At 40.0% G+C, this 16,282-nt stretch overlaps 1 protein-coding gene across 8 annotated transcripts in view; it reads right to left on the bottom strand.

The window, feature by feature from the left end:
• Window positions 1-6,305: 6,305 nt before the first annotated feature.
• Window positions 6,306-16,282, bottom strand: part of TRMT11 (tRNA methyltransferase 11 homolog) — a 63,767-nt gene continuing 53,790 nt past the window's right edge. For 6 of the 8 annotated variants that reach the window (XM_073337235.1, XM_073337237.1, XM_073337239.1 and 3 more), the window contains one exon: window positions 6,306-14,368. In XM_073337235.1, coding sequence (XP_073193336.1) covers window positions 14,237-14,368 — 132 coding nt within the window. In that variant the 3' untranslated portion in view covers window positions 6,306-14,236. The remainder of the gene's footprint in view (window positions 14,369-16,282) is intronic. The other 2 variants (XR_012158046.1, XM_073337236.1) reach the window with 2 other exon arrangements.

Below are 16,282 nucleotides of genomic sequence, written 5' to 3'. Positions count from 1 at the left end.
CCTCAATATATCTTAATCCACTTCTGCCAAAGGCATTTGCCTTGCCTCTGCTAGCCAGTAGAAAAGAGAATATTCCTCTGCCATTTGGGCCCAGCTTCCACTTCCTTCTATATTCCACCCAACCATGTGATAGGCAGGGATCCCTTAACCCTTTCCAGTCTTCTGTTGCTTCACTTTGGCACAAAGTCCACAACTGTGGACCCACATTCTACCAAAGCCCCAGCTGAGCCTATCCACCCCCAAATTACACTATGTTGTCTCAAGTTCTAAATGAAGCCACATGTGGAATTGGGTATTTAATGTCTTTAACAATGAATATTCTTGACGCTGTGGTCAGTATCAGAACTTGGGCATGAACACTATTGTATGCTGCAAAAGTATTTTACAGTGCACTCCTCCACTCAAACTTCCTGCCCCCTCCAAATATGACGGAACAAGTATCTGGTATCTAAAAAAATAATAATAAAAAAAAATGGGGATGGGGGCCCAAACACCCAGATTGGCAAAATCTTAAAACAAGAAATGGTTACATTTCCTGTCTCTGTCCAGACTGAGAAAGAGGATGTAGCATTTCATGGTAAAAAAGATTGCCATGGAGTATATTGCCTGCACTTTTTATACGGTCTATTTGGCCTTTATGGGGCATGGACTATGAGGTATTTTTCCATCTATAATGTATATTATTCTAACTGCATATAGCAACAGCAGGCCAATAACCACTAGCAGGAGCGAGGCACACACACAACACGCAAGCTACTGTAATAGCCAACACAAGAGTTTTGTCCATATCCAGAAGTCAGTAATCTGATATTGCATTACCTCTCATCTTTAAGATAGAAAATATCCATCATCATAGACTAGGAATTTAATTTCTAGAGGAACAAAAAAAAAAGGGGGAAAACTTTGAAAATAATCTGTTCATATGCTGGAGGTACCCTATTGGTTGTCCTCTCTTCATGTGCTGATGAGCTGTATCCTGTGAGAAAGGCTAAGACAGACCCACTGAAATGTTGTGACATGTTTATCTTCACCTTGTCACAGCTCTGCCGAGTGATGGAACAGGTTCTGAATGGCTTATTCTCTCTGCAGAAACTAGTGTCAACACTGCTCTAGATTTCAGAGTTGGCAAAACTTGCCCAAAGGTGATATGGAAGAGCAAGAAGTCTCAAATGACATTTCAATTCTCATGTCATGCTTTCAGCAGGAGTGCCACCAATAAGATTAAGTTAAAAATAAAAACCAATTTAGGAGACTGTTCAGAAAATTATTTTGCTTCGATCAGTGCGATGGGCTTGTAAGGTAGAAGAGGAACCCATTATAGACATTCACTGGAGTAATAAGAACTGTTTACCTATTTTAGTTGCAATGTTTGTGGTGTTCGGAGGATACCGCAGCTCAGCAGATGAATTCATCTTTCTTGACATTAGCACTCACAGACATGCAGTGTTTTCTTTGGAAAACCCATTGTGCCTGTCTTTTTTTGGTGAGCAAGATCTTGAAGACAAGCTTTGAAGATAACCACTATAATAAAGGATTAATTCTCCTAGTCTCCTGAGTCTTGACCTGTTTGCTCTAGTTCTACACAAAACATAAGAGTAAAGAGAGTCTCCCATACTGATCACAGGTTTGAATGATTGAAACCAATGGTGCAGATTACAGCTTTTCAACTTTTCCCTGGAGACAGTGATTATTCAGTGGCCAGAAATATTTAAGTTATTTTCATCAAAAAATTAGTTTGCGTGTTGCTTGTGTGATTGTTTACATGACTTAAAAATGTGCAATATGGTGTGCATGTTTACATCATAGACCAGCATGAACTCCTTTGCTAAATTACAGATCAGTCATTCATTCTTTCACCTATGCTCAGAACAGTCACAAGGGTCATCCGTTCCTCCCAGTTAGAAGATTTGTACACATTACCTAATAGCATTACACTTTTGGACAAGTTTCTTTAAAGCTGCTACTTTTAATGTTTACATTGCTAACATTTTGGTGAAAATTAACTACATGAACATTAAAAGATACTACAATACAGCCAATATAAAAGGGCTTGTTTTATGCTTCTTTACAACTATGAAAGGTTTGGTTGCTCCAGTCTCTTGGCACAGAGAAAATTCTAATGGATAATGCCACTGTTAGCTGGTTGTGGTCAATCCCAGAGAGGAAGGATGATGTAGTGTTCTGGGCACTAGCCTGGACCTTGGAAGACCTTCAACCCTCTACTCCACCACAGACATCCTGCCTGGCCTTAGACAAACCCTGTGCCTCAATTCCCCAGCTATAAACTGGGGATACCTACCTACCTCACAGGGATATTGTGAGAATAAATACATTAAAGAATGTGAGATGCTCAGATACCATGGTAAGAGGGGCCATATGTATCTAATATACATAGGTAACCCCCCTGAAGTGCTAGAGGGCAAGGAGCTCTCTGCCACCATCGACTAGGGAAAGTATGGCTGCAGAGAGAGCTTCATTTGCAAAAGTGACACTTTAGGAGCCATCATAACTGAACACAAACTCAGGACTGGTTGGGCCAGACCCAGTGAGTTAGGTGCCTATTTACTTTCATTGAGAATTAGGGTGTTATGCTTAGGGTGTTATGCATATCCTCCTAGGTACCCATCTGCATTTTAGGCATCTAAATTTCTGTGAAAATCTGTCCCTTAAAAAATTGTGGTTTAAAATTCTTAAAAACCACAAAATGTTGTATGTGATTAAAAGAAAAACCCTGAAATTTTAGAAGTATCACTTAAGGAAACACAAACATACCAGATCCCCATGAACCAAAACTGTATAAAGTATCATGGGAAACAGTGCACCACTGTAGTCCTGGAAGGTGACAGCATTTGTGAACTAAATGGACAGCTCTCTTTTGTTAGGTATACATTTCAAAGGGACACGTGATTCTCGTAGGTGGATGAAGGAAGAATCAAAGGGAAGATTACAAATTCTTCCCTCTATTATTCTTGTAGAGTCAAATGAATTTAAAATTCTTCATATTAAACTAAAATGATATAAGTAGTAAAGGCCTAGATATTTTCTTTTAAATTTCACTGCTTTGTCATGTAGTTAGGTTCAAGCCCTCAATACTATTACTTGTCAATTAGGGTCTTATCTTGGACAAAGGACATCCAATATTGTCTTAAAGCTAAGTACTGTTCTCTGGTGGAATGGGAGTCATGCATGCACAACTGAATACCCTTAGAGTTTCGTGCTATATGTTCTTGTATCCTAATATGGCAATCTAGGTGTTACAATTAGATAGAAAGGTAAGGCAGCATATTATGGCACATTTTCCATATTGGAACCAGTGGACTTCAGCCAAATCAACATGTATTAATCTTTGATTTTTCTAAGGTTGTTAAAACAATGTAGCTTTTAAAAAGCATGTACAGATGGGAAAGTGTTATGAAGTACTAAATGCCAAATTTAGACCTCATTATAGCCTAATAATGTAAACACATGGGCTGTGGCAGGTGTAACCAAAGACATAATCTGGAAATAATGGGGTTGCACAGGTCTCATTGAGCATACAATTTAGCCTGAAAAGTTCTTACAACTGGTGATGAACCATGAGATGGAAATAACCTAGCTGGACTGTCAGAGTCCAGGGGAGGTTGCAGAGCAAGCAGTTAAGGGAAAAAAATATTTTAACTTGCAAACCAAGCACATTTGATAAGGAAATCGGTGAGACAGTGACAACTATGGAGCCCCGCTATGTTGAATCTCGACTGAGTTTCCTCTCTCCTGAAGTCATTGATTGCCCTCAGCCCCGGCCTTCCCCTTTTTGTCTCCACAGTGCTACCCCCTACCTCAATACACCATGGGTGGGGATGGGCAGGGGGTCAGGCTCTCTATTTCCCAGTCCCTTTAGAGTCGCTGGGCCAGGCAAGGAATGGAATCGGGCATCTTCCTCCAGCCTTCTCAACAGCCAGAGGAAAAAAACCCACCAGTGGTGGCCAGGAGAGACTCTTCCTTACACACATATGTCCAGCTGGAAGAGGGTGTGCCAGGGAGCTGGAAAAGCGTTGCAAGGAGTCCATCTCCAGGTACAGGTTAGGCAGCTCTTTGCTGCATTTGGTGCTAGCAGTGGAAGCCTGAAGACAAAGAATATAGCTTCCTATAAAGTTCCACCTGGAATGCTGAGGAGTCTCACACCAAGGTCTATTTCCTTTGCAAGTATCCAAGCTTCTCAACTGCCACATTTGTGAGCTGCTTTTATCTTTAATCCTTCTTATGCTCACACACAGAACTCTAGGCAGCTCAGGAATTCTGGCTGAGCAGCTTGCAGTTCCTGCCCCTGTCTGAGGAGCTGCTCTCCTACCTTCCTGAACATGCTTCTGTGCTCTGAGCAGCTGCAGAGCAGGGGATCCCTGCACAGGCACCCAGAGCAGCCTTTCCCTTCCAACCCTATTACAGTGCACTAACGTAGGGGAGGAATCTGCCTGGGCCAGGGTGCTGTGCCATCCCATCCCAGGGAATAAAAGGCCCTTTCTCTGACAGAACAAGGGTCTGTGGGTGTTCGTCACAGGCAGGACTTGCCGAGATTTATAGTAATGAGTTTTCCCTGACTCACCCCTAGAGGACACTCAGCGTGGATAAGGAATGCTGAAGAGAAACACACTGAGCAGGGTCCTAACAAGCTTGAAAGCTTTCCTAAAAGCTCCCTTAGAGGGAAGGGGAAATGATGTAGGCAACTTGCCAGAGGTTGGTCTGCCCAACTGAAAGAAACTAACTTAATTACTGGTCACAGTAGGAGTACTTACAGCGGCTAACTCCAAAGGCAGAAAACCTGGACAGTAAGGGGAGCAGGCAACAAAGCATCAGCTACCCCTGGAACTGCTGGAGGGAGCTAGGTACCCAACAGTCAGGACTGGTGAAGATCCTGTGGCTTAAAGAAATCACAATCCTAAAACCTCAGAGTTGCCACATTAAGAGAATCATTTTCAGAGTAGAACCAGGCTTTAAAATGCAGCTTCCATGTTCACGCACACAGTAGTTGGCACAAGGTATAAAAACACCTTCCAGCATTACACAAGTTAAATCAGCACCTCACCGTGCAAATTACAGGCACCGCCTGCAAAAGGGGGCTAAGCAGAAGATTAAGGCTGTCCCTGTTTTTGTAGTCCATGATCTTTCCACACATAGTTGGAATTCCCAAGCCCATGGAAAAGACAGAGCTAACAACTGTGTGATTACAAAGTTATATTTTGCTTATTTATTTTCCCTCTGAAGATAAGAACAGTTGATGTCACAGTTGTGGGGCCTCAGCAATCCACTGCCAGGATTTGTTGTTTGAGGCTTTCAACTATCCAGTTTAATCCAAATTAGTAGGAGCTTCAGAACAGGATTTTGGCAACGTCACAGCTAGAAAGATTTTTGTCATTAATTCTGCCAAGTATATAAGAAAATACAAAAAAGGGGGGTGGGGAGAATAAAGATTCTTGGCACAAGTGTTTTCTTTTTAAATAAAAAAACAAATGAAAATCCAGATTTAATTAAGGAATGTTCCATATTTTTGCCTACCCCATAATTATTATGAAATGGCACAAAAAATCTATTAGATGGTTATATAATTTAATTTAAAAAGGGGGAAATTTTCTAAATTTTAAAGAGGAGGAAAAATAGTTTGAGTTTTTTTCCCCCAGTTCCCTTCCCTTAACAGTGATGTAGGCCTGGGTCATTTCTGGCAGGTCATTTCCTGCAGCAAACAGAAGTAGTTTATCAAGTTCAAACTGTGGCTTGTTAGGATTGCTTCACAGAACTCCACTATTCGGAAACAAAACAACCATATAGAACTCGTAGAGTAGATAAAAACCCAATCTACTCTGTGTGGAGCTATCATTCAGGCAGACTCAACTGACCTACAAGTAGGCTTGGCAAATTTCCACTTTTTAAATAATTTCAATGGATAATAGCTATGTTTAACATAAGACCATAAGAATGGCTATACTGGGTCAGACCAAAGGTCCATCTAGCCCAGTATCCTGTCTTCCATCACTGGACGATGCCAGGTGCCCCAGAGGGAATGAACAGAACAGGTAATCATCAAGTGATCCATCCCTCGTCACCCATTCCCAGCTTCTGGCAAACAGAAACTAGGGACGCCATCCCTGCCCATCCTAGCTCATAGCAGTTAAGCATTTTTCTATATTTATTAATTGAAATGTTGACAGTTGCACAAAATTATGGGTTTTAAGCTTTTTTCTGATTAATACTATTTTCAGGTATGGGAAATTGTGGGGAGGAGGTAGGACAATGGGAGAGGGGTTAGACAATTATTTAATGACAGTAGACATTGATCAAAAAATTAAAGCTTTATAGCCATTACAACACAAATTGTCAACATTACATGTCAAAATATACAAACTAAATAGCCTTAAATCAGTTTTCAAGCAGCATATTTCTTATTGTACCTATCTGTACATTTCAATTAGCATCAATGGAAATACTTTTTCATCAGTGTGTGTCTCTATGGCAAAAGCTGATGTTTATCAACATTTATTGATAAAAAAAATCTAATCCTTCCAAGCCTATCTACAAGCCATTGTCATTATCAACTGCTTTAAGTGACATGGCTGACCAGATCCATTGTGTTAATAAACAGAAATGATCTACTTTCAAATAATTAATAGCAAGTAACTTTAATGCACCATCAATTTCACCAGCAGCTCTCCTTAACATGTGTCACCTTGCATCCTCATTGGCCAGTCATACACCTGTCCTTCTGAGACCTGTGAAGAGGAAAGATTTGAAAGGTAACACAATGCTCCGAGGCTCTTGAAATTACAGTGTTGAATTTCAGAGCTACTGGTTCAGTTTCTCCTAGGGACAGGGATTGTTTAATACAAATGTCTTCTCCCTCTGTAAAAACACACGCACAAATTCCTTCATTTTACAAACTACATTCTAGAATAAACTAGGAGAGCAAGAGAGCAGGAACCAATTCAGGGAAGTATCTCCCCAAGCCTGTGAACATAGTAAGAAATAAATGTAACAAGACCCAGTGACCCAAGGAGAAGGGTTTGTGTTGGTTTATTTTTTTTTGGGGGGGGGGGGGGGGAGGATTTCTACCCTCTATTCCGAAACATGCAATAGCTACTTCCAATGGCAATAGGGACTAGAGAAGGCTGAAGTTTTTCCAAATTTTGAGTTTCAGAATTTCTTTTTAATTTGATCCCCCTTCCCCCCCCAATTTCATCTTTTTTTGTTTGTTTGTTTTTAAGTCTGGCAGTAGGGGTAGGGTGAGAGGTTGACCAGCTGTAGAACTTGTCTAATATTACTGCCAGTTTTGAACAGCCACTACTTTCAAAAACATCCTGCAATCTTTTTATTTTTATCAGCTGTAGTAGGGATAGAAGTGGGTATCCTACATGGTAGAGATCATGATGTTAGCTCTGACTGTGTGTATCCACAGTCTGTGCCTTATTACCATATAGACCATATTGTACTTACCTAGCACCTCTCACCTCAGGATCTCAAGGCTTCTTTACAGACATTAAGCCCTTACACACCCCTATGAAGTAGGCACTAAACCCAAATTACATATGAGTAAACTGGGGCCAGAGAAGCGACTTTGCTTGAGATCACACTAGTTCCTGTCAGAGATAGAAACAGAACTCAATACAGGAGACTGCATAAATATGGACATCTAAATGCCCTTCCAAATTACTTGGAATTACCCAAGTAATTCTCAAAAAGAAGGAGTCTAACAAATTTATCTGAGCATAAGCTTTCGTGAGCTACAGGTCACTTCATCGGATGCATTCAGTGGAAAATTCTTTATATGTACGCAAAGGTTATTTTGACCTTTGCTAAGAATCTGTAGTAACTCAAATCCACTAACCAAAGTATTTTCAAGCTGAATGAATACTTCCCATGCTGAATTTATCCACCATATTTATTTCACAAATCCATCCAGTAGATGATAATAAGAATTGCAGATGCCTTTTGTTCCTTTTGATACTAATATTTATAGGCTTAATCCTGCTCCCAATGAAGTCAATAGCAAAAACTCCATTCTCTTCAGTGGGGGCATCTGGCCCCAGGTTTGGAGTGAATCTCAAAACAGAATGATGAGGAATTTGCTAAGAGCAGTTACCCTGGCACTGGGTAGCTGCCCTATTCTATTCAGAGAAAAAAACCTATTCTGGGGCAGAAGTACTACACTGATGGGAAGATTATGATTGGTATTCCTGTTCATTTGCTCTCAACTGTGCATTAATGGACGTGTGCTTGCATTGCGACTGATACCTCACTTCTGTGGGAATGTATCAGTCCCACTAAAATACATATTTCTTAATGAAAACCAGAGATATGTTTAAGTAACTCTAAGGTTTGGACATACATGAACAACCACCAGTGTCACGCTGTCAGGAGTGGCTCACGACCATGAGTGCGCCTACTTCAGGGCAGACTGTCAAAAACAGGGCAGACACCCCAAACTGGTGGTGTGTTCTTTAATTAGATTTCACCAAGCCAGTAACAAATGTGAACTCCTTGATCATTATGAGAGTCTTACTAGGAAGCCATAGACAGTCCCCTTAGACTCTCCAATCTATCTTGCCAGCCAAACTAGATTTAGTGATAAATGGTCACGTACACCAAAAATCATACCACATTCAGGTTGCTTCCAGTCCCAAGAGACCAAACATGTACCCCAAATCAACTGGTATCCTTGATCTTACATCAAAGACAATGCCTGTAGCCAATACTGTAATAAACTATCTAAAGGTTTATTAACAAGGAAAAAGGAATAAGAGTTATTTACAGATTAAAGCCAGCAAACATACATACACACACACACACACACACACACAGAGTTACCATCTAAACCCTAAGAGCGAAAGAATTGTAGTGATCTGTCAATTCAAAAAGTGTCTTTCACGGTGGATTTAGGAGGCAGCCTCTGAGGATCTCTGGCTTCAGTTTACCGTCTCTGGTCCTTCAAAGTTCAAACAGCCAAGAAAATGGAAAAATTTCTTGTGGCTTTGCTTTGCTTCATTTGCTTCATTCATTTTCAAAGCCCACAGGATGAGCTTCCCTGCATGTAGCATTTCCAGGTGCAATAGAGCCGTTAACCAATCCTTTGTTTTGTGAAGTTCCTTGATGGTTCATCTGATTTTGATAGTCCTTCTAGATGGGGGGAAGGAGGGACGATTTCCATGCCACAGTTCACAAGTTCAGAGCAGTTTCAAAGTTATAAAGCAAGAAACATACATTATTTCTTATAGCAGGGAATACAGACATTACAAGTGAGAATAATGCATGCAGCAATTTACAGGCATTTCACAGAGGCTAAAGACTAAATCCATTCTTAGAAGACTCATACTTATTTTGAGTAAAACTAATATACAGGTGAACTGGTCTGGTCTCCAGCTATAAATTTGTCGGTTCTTAGTTAATGCCTGCAGCCTGGGCAAGAACTGGCACCTGGCCTGCCAGCATCACAGCCAGATCCATCTGAAGTATGGCAGACGGGCAACTCAGAGCCGAACACCTACAATGGAGGAGGAGAAGGAGGAGAGAGGTGGTCCTCACATCACATATACCCAAAGCTGAAGTTAGCTCAGGCCACAAATGCCCTATATAGGGGAAATGCTCAGCCCTGCTGTGGTTGGTTACAGTTAGAGCTGAGAACCACAAAAAATACCCCCAAAGTTGTTTGCTTCAAACCAAAATGGAATTTTTTTTTCAGTTTCATTTCATTTGGGGCCAGTTTTGGATGTTTTCACCCTTTTTTCTTTTTGGCTTCCAAGTGCCCCAAGTCTCATTCTCAGATTTGCTCCCATGTTTACTGTCTCCACCTTCCTAAACTCCCCAGTACTCACGTCCCTCTCCCTGAAGTGCCCATCTTACGTCTTTTACAAACCAGCCAACTCCCATGGACTTATCTCCAGCACGACAGTGGCAGGAAAAGGAAGAGCGGCTACAGGTGGTGTTCCTTGGCAGCAGGTCAGTTCCGTTCCTGCTAGACTAGACTCTTACTCCTCCCCAGCTTCTGAGCTTCTCAGAAAGGAGGCAACAGCATAGCCGTGAAGGGAACTAACCCAGCTGCAGTGTGGCCCTGCTGAAAGGACATTGCTGCAGATTCCTGATGACTGAGCGCAGCAGCTGCTCACTTACTGGCAGGGGGAGGAAAGTTTGATGAGCACTACTGCATAAAAGCAATAGCCTCAGACTGAACACTTCCCCCTCCTGTCCCTCAACTGCCCTGGCAGGACCAGTGTTGTTCCTGATAAGTGGTGGGGAGGGGGCATTATGTAGGGTTTAGTATGTTCACCTGTGACACACACACCTCAAGCTCATAATCCACAGGTTACGAAAAAGCCCTGGGCATAGAGAAAATAACCACTAGTGAGGGGGTGGGGGAGAAGAGAGACTAAGAGCAGTAAGATCTCTTTCCATAATAGCCAGTGTGGAAGCAGAAAAACAGAAAAAGGAGGATCTGGGGTAGATGTCTTAATCAATTTAAGGATAGAGTGAAAGGTAACCCTAATCATGTGAGAGTTGTAAGAGATGCTGTTTTCGCCTTGCTTTTAGTTTATAAGGATAAAATGCTGACTTAAGCAGAAGCCTTAAAATAAAGTAGCGTCTCGAGGGAATTTGCATAAACAAAGAATAATTGTTAGCCGTTGATGTATGTAACAGGAAAGTATAAATATTTGTCTTACACTGCTTGTAGGGGGAGGAACTGCCTAAGGTCAGGGGACCACCTGTCCAACTGCAGCTTCCCTTTCAATTGCTCGTAGTAAACGGTCTCTGACTTGTTGCTAACAAACGCAGAGCGAGAACTCGTTTTCTTCCACACCAGCATTCACTAGTTCTCTGTACAGGTCCATTCTGTGAGGATGTTGGCCCTTCTCTTAAAGCAATGTTTCTCAACTTATTCAGATTGGTTACCCCTTATTCAAAGACAAAAGTTTTCACAATCCCCTTACATTTACTATAAGAGACTAATAAAGGTGCATCAATGATAAGGCAGGAAACTAACTGGAATCTGAGGAAGAGAGATGGGATAGAGTCAGCTTGGGTGGAGGATGTCAAAAACCTCTGCTATTAATGGCTGATTCCTCCAAGGAAGGACAATCCATCCATCTATAATGGAGAGGAGACCCCAGTCCACAAACTTGAAAGGATCCTTCATTACAGAAAGCATGGCAGCTGCATCACAGCATTCACTCCGTCAAAACAGCAGCATCCATACATTGGGTACATAATTGGAGAGTCTGCTACAGGGATGTCAGATAAGGAAAAAAATTGACCAAAGAGCTTAGACAATTGAGGCTGCTCCTAAGAGACAACAGTTGGTACAGAGATGCTTCTTTAGCTGACTTTTTAAATTTTGTACTATTCTGAAACAGTGGATGTAACACCAGGGCCAAAATTCCACTTGTACTTTCAGTTGGAATGTGGTACTCTTCAGTTACTTAACGTGATGTGTTAACTGCTTGCCTCATTTCAGGGCAACTGCACCTGTACTTCCCCTCAGTGGCCCAGCAAGGGCCCCCACTCTCAGGCCTCCAGCCATTGCCTTTCTCGGGTAGAGCCCCCATCTCACCCTTCTCCCAGCGTATTGCCAGGCTGCACAGTTCCCTTCACTGTGTTATTCCCAGCAGGACAGCCTGCCCAAGGTGTAATTGCTACAGTTATAAGTTACCACACAGTTTTCTCTGCAAGCCGACTTTATGTTGAAGGTAAAAGCACTACAGAGAAAAACCATGTTAAAAACCAACAGAAGAACCTACATACATGCTCATAAACTTACCGGACACCATCCTAACTCTAACATGGGGCTGCTCTCTGGCAGAAGCAGTCCTTCAACACCCCACCCACAGGGTTTCCTTTGCGGTAACAAGTTCATCATAGCTTCTGCTCAGAACAGGCACCCAATCTTAGATGGTGACACAGGTGCTGGAACCAGCTTAAAACCAGGTTATTAATCCAAAAATCATCTTTTTCTGTTAGTCCCTGGAGAATTCAATTTGAATTAGTATATGAAAACCTCTCCAGGCAGATGGCTTTAAAGGGCTGATAGAGAAAGTACCTCTTTCCACTAGAGAAGGCACATACTATGCAACAACAACAACTGCATTTTAAATACAGTGTACCCCAAAGGTATTAACCCTAATTCAATAAGGTCTGACTTAACTCTTCATTGAGTTACCTTAATTCCACAAAATTTCCTCAGGATATTACCAGTCTGTCACACGCTAAATGGATGCTACAGGTCATTCTTTTGGGACAAGTGGAGGAGACACTAAAAGCGCTCTCTCGCATATATGGGGCCTGATTCTCCACTGACCTCATATCTTGTACAGCTATTTATCATGTCTTCCCAGTGTAACTTTCATCATGAAGATACCAGTAAGTTCTAAATGTATCAGATCATTTAGACCAGCAAATACATCACAGTATCTACCTATGAAGAGGAAACACTAAGTTATTTAAATTTTAAAATAAAGACTAAATACCAAATGTTGTTGCTAAAATTAAAGCCATTTTAGTTACTTAAAGACAACTTTTCAAAGCAGTAAATTTTTGGTGCAATACTTTAAAATGGCCAATTCAAATTTTGTTTAAAAAAAAACTTCTAGACAAGTTTTTTTTTTGTTTGTTTTTTTTACTACTAGTTCAGCTGTTATGGCACACTTTGAGACTTTAAAACACAGTAGTTTATAATGGAAACACTGAAAATAAATCACTACTTTAGAAATTACCCAAACACCAAAAATTATATGTAGAAGATTAGACAAAATTGTCATTGAAAACGTGACCTCTCCCTGCTGGAACTTAGGCTATGTTATACTACAATTTATGTCAGTATAAACTATGTTGTTCCGGGCGGGGTGGGGGGGTGGGGGGGGGCATTGCTGGTGAATAAATCACCCCCTGTACAACACAAGTTACACCAATTAAAGTGCCGGCATGGACAGCACTATGTCGGTGGGAGAGCTTCTCCTGCCAACATAGCTACCGCTGCTCATGGAGCGCAGGGCTGGAGTAGTTAAGCTGACAGGAGCGCTCTGTTGGAGCTACATTAGAAAGCTCACAGCCATGTAGCTACACTGTCACAGCTGCGCTGATGTAAACTCTCCAGTGTAGCCGTGCCCTCAGAATCAAACATAAGGGAAGGTGAAATAAGTCAATGAACCAAAGAGATGCAGACTCTTGCCTGCCTAAGTATCACTGGCTTTTTGGAGGTCACCACTATATGCAGACTATTCTATGACCACAACAGCTTGCAGTAAATTAAGAAATGGGGCTCTATCTACCTGGAACAAATAGATACATTCTATACATAGATACCAATGCCCTGCTGAGGTATATTTGACCACCAAAAGCAAGTAAAGCCATTAATATCCTCCATTAATGTGTCTAGTAGTTTTCAAGCAAGATATTTTCACGATGGATACAATGCAGGTCCAGCAAAGTTTTCCCATTAAGAAATACAACTTTGGTTTCAAAGAGCTGATCAGACTTAATACCATTAAGAAACCATTACCAAATCTTTTGTTGTTCTTACTGCTTTAACTATCAGTTTCTGAATCAAAAATTGCAGACAGTTGGCTTGACCAGCAGTCAAAGTTTAGGAATGCAACAGCAAATCCAAGGTACAGATGAACTTCGGATGTGGACAGGCTTTATGGGGTTTAATAGCCTCTCCAAGCCTTGTCAAGTCCTCAGTTCCTAGAGGCTGTTTTTTTGTTTTGTTTTTTAAACATAGCTGGCCTAGTACATGGCAGTAAGAATTCACATGAGAATCTGTTGCATGCAACACAATTTTAAAAAGTCACAACAAGCTCTGTTGGTTTTTATTGTGTATCAGTTACAAAAAAACAAAACAAATGAAAGCAATATTCCTAATGAGCAAACCTTGATCTCTAGTACGTGTTTCTAAAGCATCCAGATGTTCACAGTTTAAGAAGCCAAACAATACTACTATTTTCTGTAAAAGTTAGTGGTAAAAGAATAATAATAATGGTTTTAGTCAATCATCATTAGTACTTGAAAGTACTAATATAAATTAAATAAGGCTCAAAAAACTTGTACAATAAATCTGCTATAAACAAAGCTAATTAAAAAGAACTGTTCTTAACCTATGTTGTGGTTTTCATTGTGACTTTTTTAAAATTAAAAACAGTATTTGCTTTCTGAAGCATCCAGATGTCTTTACAAAGAAATACAATCTTCATACTTTCCTCATTTTTAATCTGTTCATTTTATTTTTTCTTTACTTCTGGTTGTCTTTTTCTTCCTTGGCAATCCTCTTTGTCACACCACTGAAATACTTCTCACGGAAGGAATTGTGACCCTTGTATAGCAAAGACTGATAATCCAACAAGTGAGAATACTGGTCTTTGTCCTGTATAGCATTAAAAGTACAGAGGTTAGTCCCAAAAGCTCATTCAAAAAATGGCAAATGAAGGTAAATATAGTCAACAAAAAGTCATTCTGAGTTTTTTGTTTTTTTTAAAAATAGTCCAAAGATAACTCAAGTTTCAATCAGAATTTACAGGAACGTTGATAGTCTTCTCCGAATTTCAATATTAAATAGAATTGAGAAATAATTTGCAATGAATAATTGATGTGAGTTTGCAGATATTCTTTGAACAGAAAAGCTAATAGATCATTTCAAGTGTATTCATTATTCAAATCTTCTTGCCCTTTTCCATTCTGTGCATCAATCTTGAACAGTTTGCTGTGAGTATTTGATACCCGATATTTGAAAAGTGAGCCATGATGTTTGATTGCAATTTCTCAGATCGAAACAGCAGCACGCAGCTGTCTCCTGACTGGAGACGTTGGCAGGCACTTTCACCATGATGATTACTCAGACAGCAATTTAAAGTTTGGTTTCTGGAAATGTTGCTACCAGTAACACTTAACCACACAAATATTTGTGAAAGCAAACACAGAAGAGGCACAAGAACGGCCAGAGTGAATTCATAGAAAAATTACAGGTATTGGTGGAAGGGTGGTTGGGCTTTTTGTTTTGTTTTCTGCAGTGTTCACTCAACTATAATGTTAACATTTTGACTGATATCCTTAAAAATTATATACATCTTATGTTATGTTAGCCAAGAATATAGTTTCTTAAGTTGGCATATACATACACATACATATATACAAAATCTCTTGGCCTTAAAAGCCAGTAAATGGCTAAAATGACATTTAATTTAATGTGCGCGCACACACAAATTAAAAGAAATGTCATTTTAGCCATTTACTGGCTTTTAAGGCCAAGAGATTTTGTTCAAAAGGCACATAATTAAGTTTCAAAATGCCTGTCAAATCTATATTATACATTAAAACACATCAACTTTGCTTGGGAATAAACTTGCTGGCTACTTTACACTAACTATAAATGTTAGACTGCCATTAAATTGATCATGCTTGCAGCAAGGCTTGAATTAGTCAAAGAAACCTCAATAAAACAAGAAAATAGTCCAGGAAAGTGTTTCTTCTGTATATACATATGAGGTTTGCTATTGTACTTTACTTTAAAGCAAAGCAGCAAGTTATTCAGTTTATAATTTTCAGTAGAGGTTTATCCCCCACTGCTTTGAAATTAGGGTTTCTCAAGATGATTTTGTCACATAAATGCAAACAGTAAGATGAAAATAATTTAAGGCAACATTTACACTCAACACAATAAAGTCTCCAATCCTTAGTCAATACCATGTGGAGACCATGATGTAGTGGACATTTGTTTTTATTAATATTAAATACCTTGATAGTAATGTGGAACATTTTTCAACACCAGATTGTAAGAAGGTTAAAATAGTCAAATTCAAAGAAGCTTCCCCCATTATGCAAATCTTTTAGGTTCTAAGCCTATAAAGCAATCTACACAATTGGAACTTTGTGACTGCAAGAAATCCCATTGGCTTCAGAGTGCATGACACTTAGAAAAACTACAATGCATATTTTAAAAGACAAACTAAGATCTGTAATACTAGTTTGTGTGTACGGGTACAACTACCCTAGTCTACTAGACACAGTTAAATATATTCCTGTATACGTGCCTATAGTTTGTCTCTACCAGTAAATTCCATTAGCTCAGGCTACCAAAACCAAAAGGTATCTAAGGAAATGTAATGTGAAAACACACAAATAGAGCAGCATTAAACTCCAGGTGCTAACAAGTCTATTTAAATACAGAGAAGAGAGAGAAGGAGGAAGATGACATGGGTAAATCCATAAGAGATTAAAGGAAGTAGTCAACCCATTGACCATACATTTTAATTATGGTTTGCTCTCTTCTTAAAGGAAAAAG

This window comes from Lepidochelys kempii, chromosome 3 (genome assembly GCF_965140265.1).
Source record: "Lepidochelys kempii isolate rLepKem1 chromosome 3, rLepKem1.hap2, whole genome shotgun sequence".
NCBI classification, from domain to species: domain Eukaryota; kingdom Metazoa; phylum Chordata; order Testudines; family Cheloniidae; genus Lepidochelys; species Lepidochelys kempii.
Note: the sequence above shows the minus strand (reverse complement) of the source record. Positions and strands in the feature narration are given on the sequence as shown.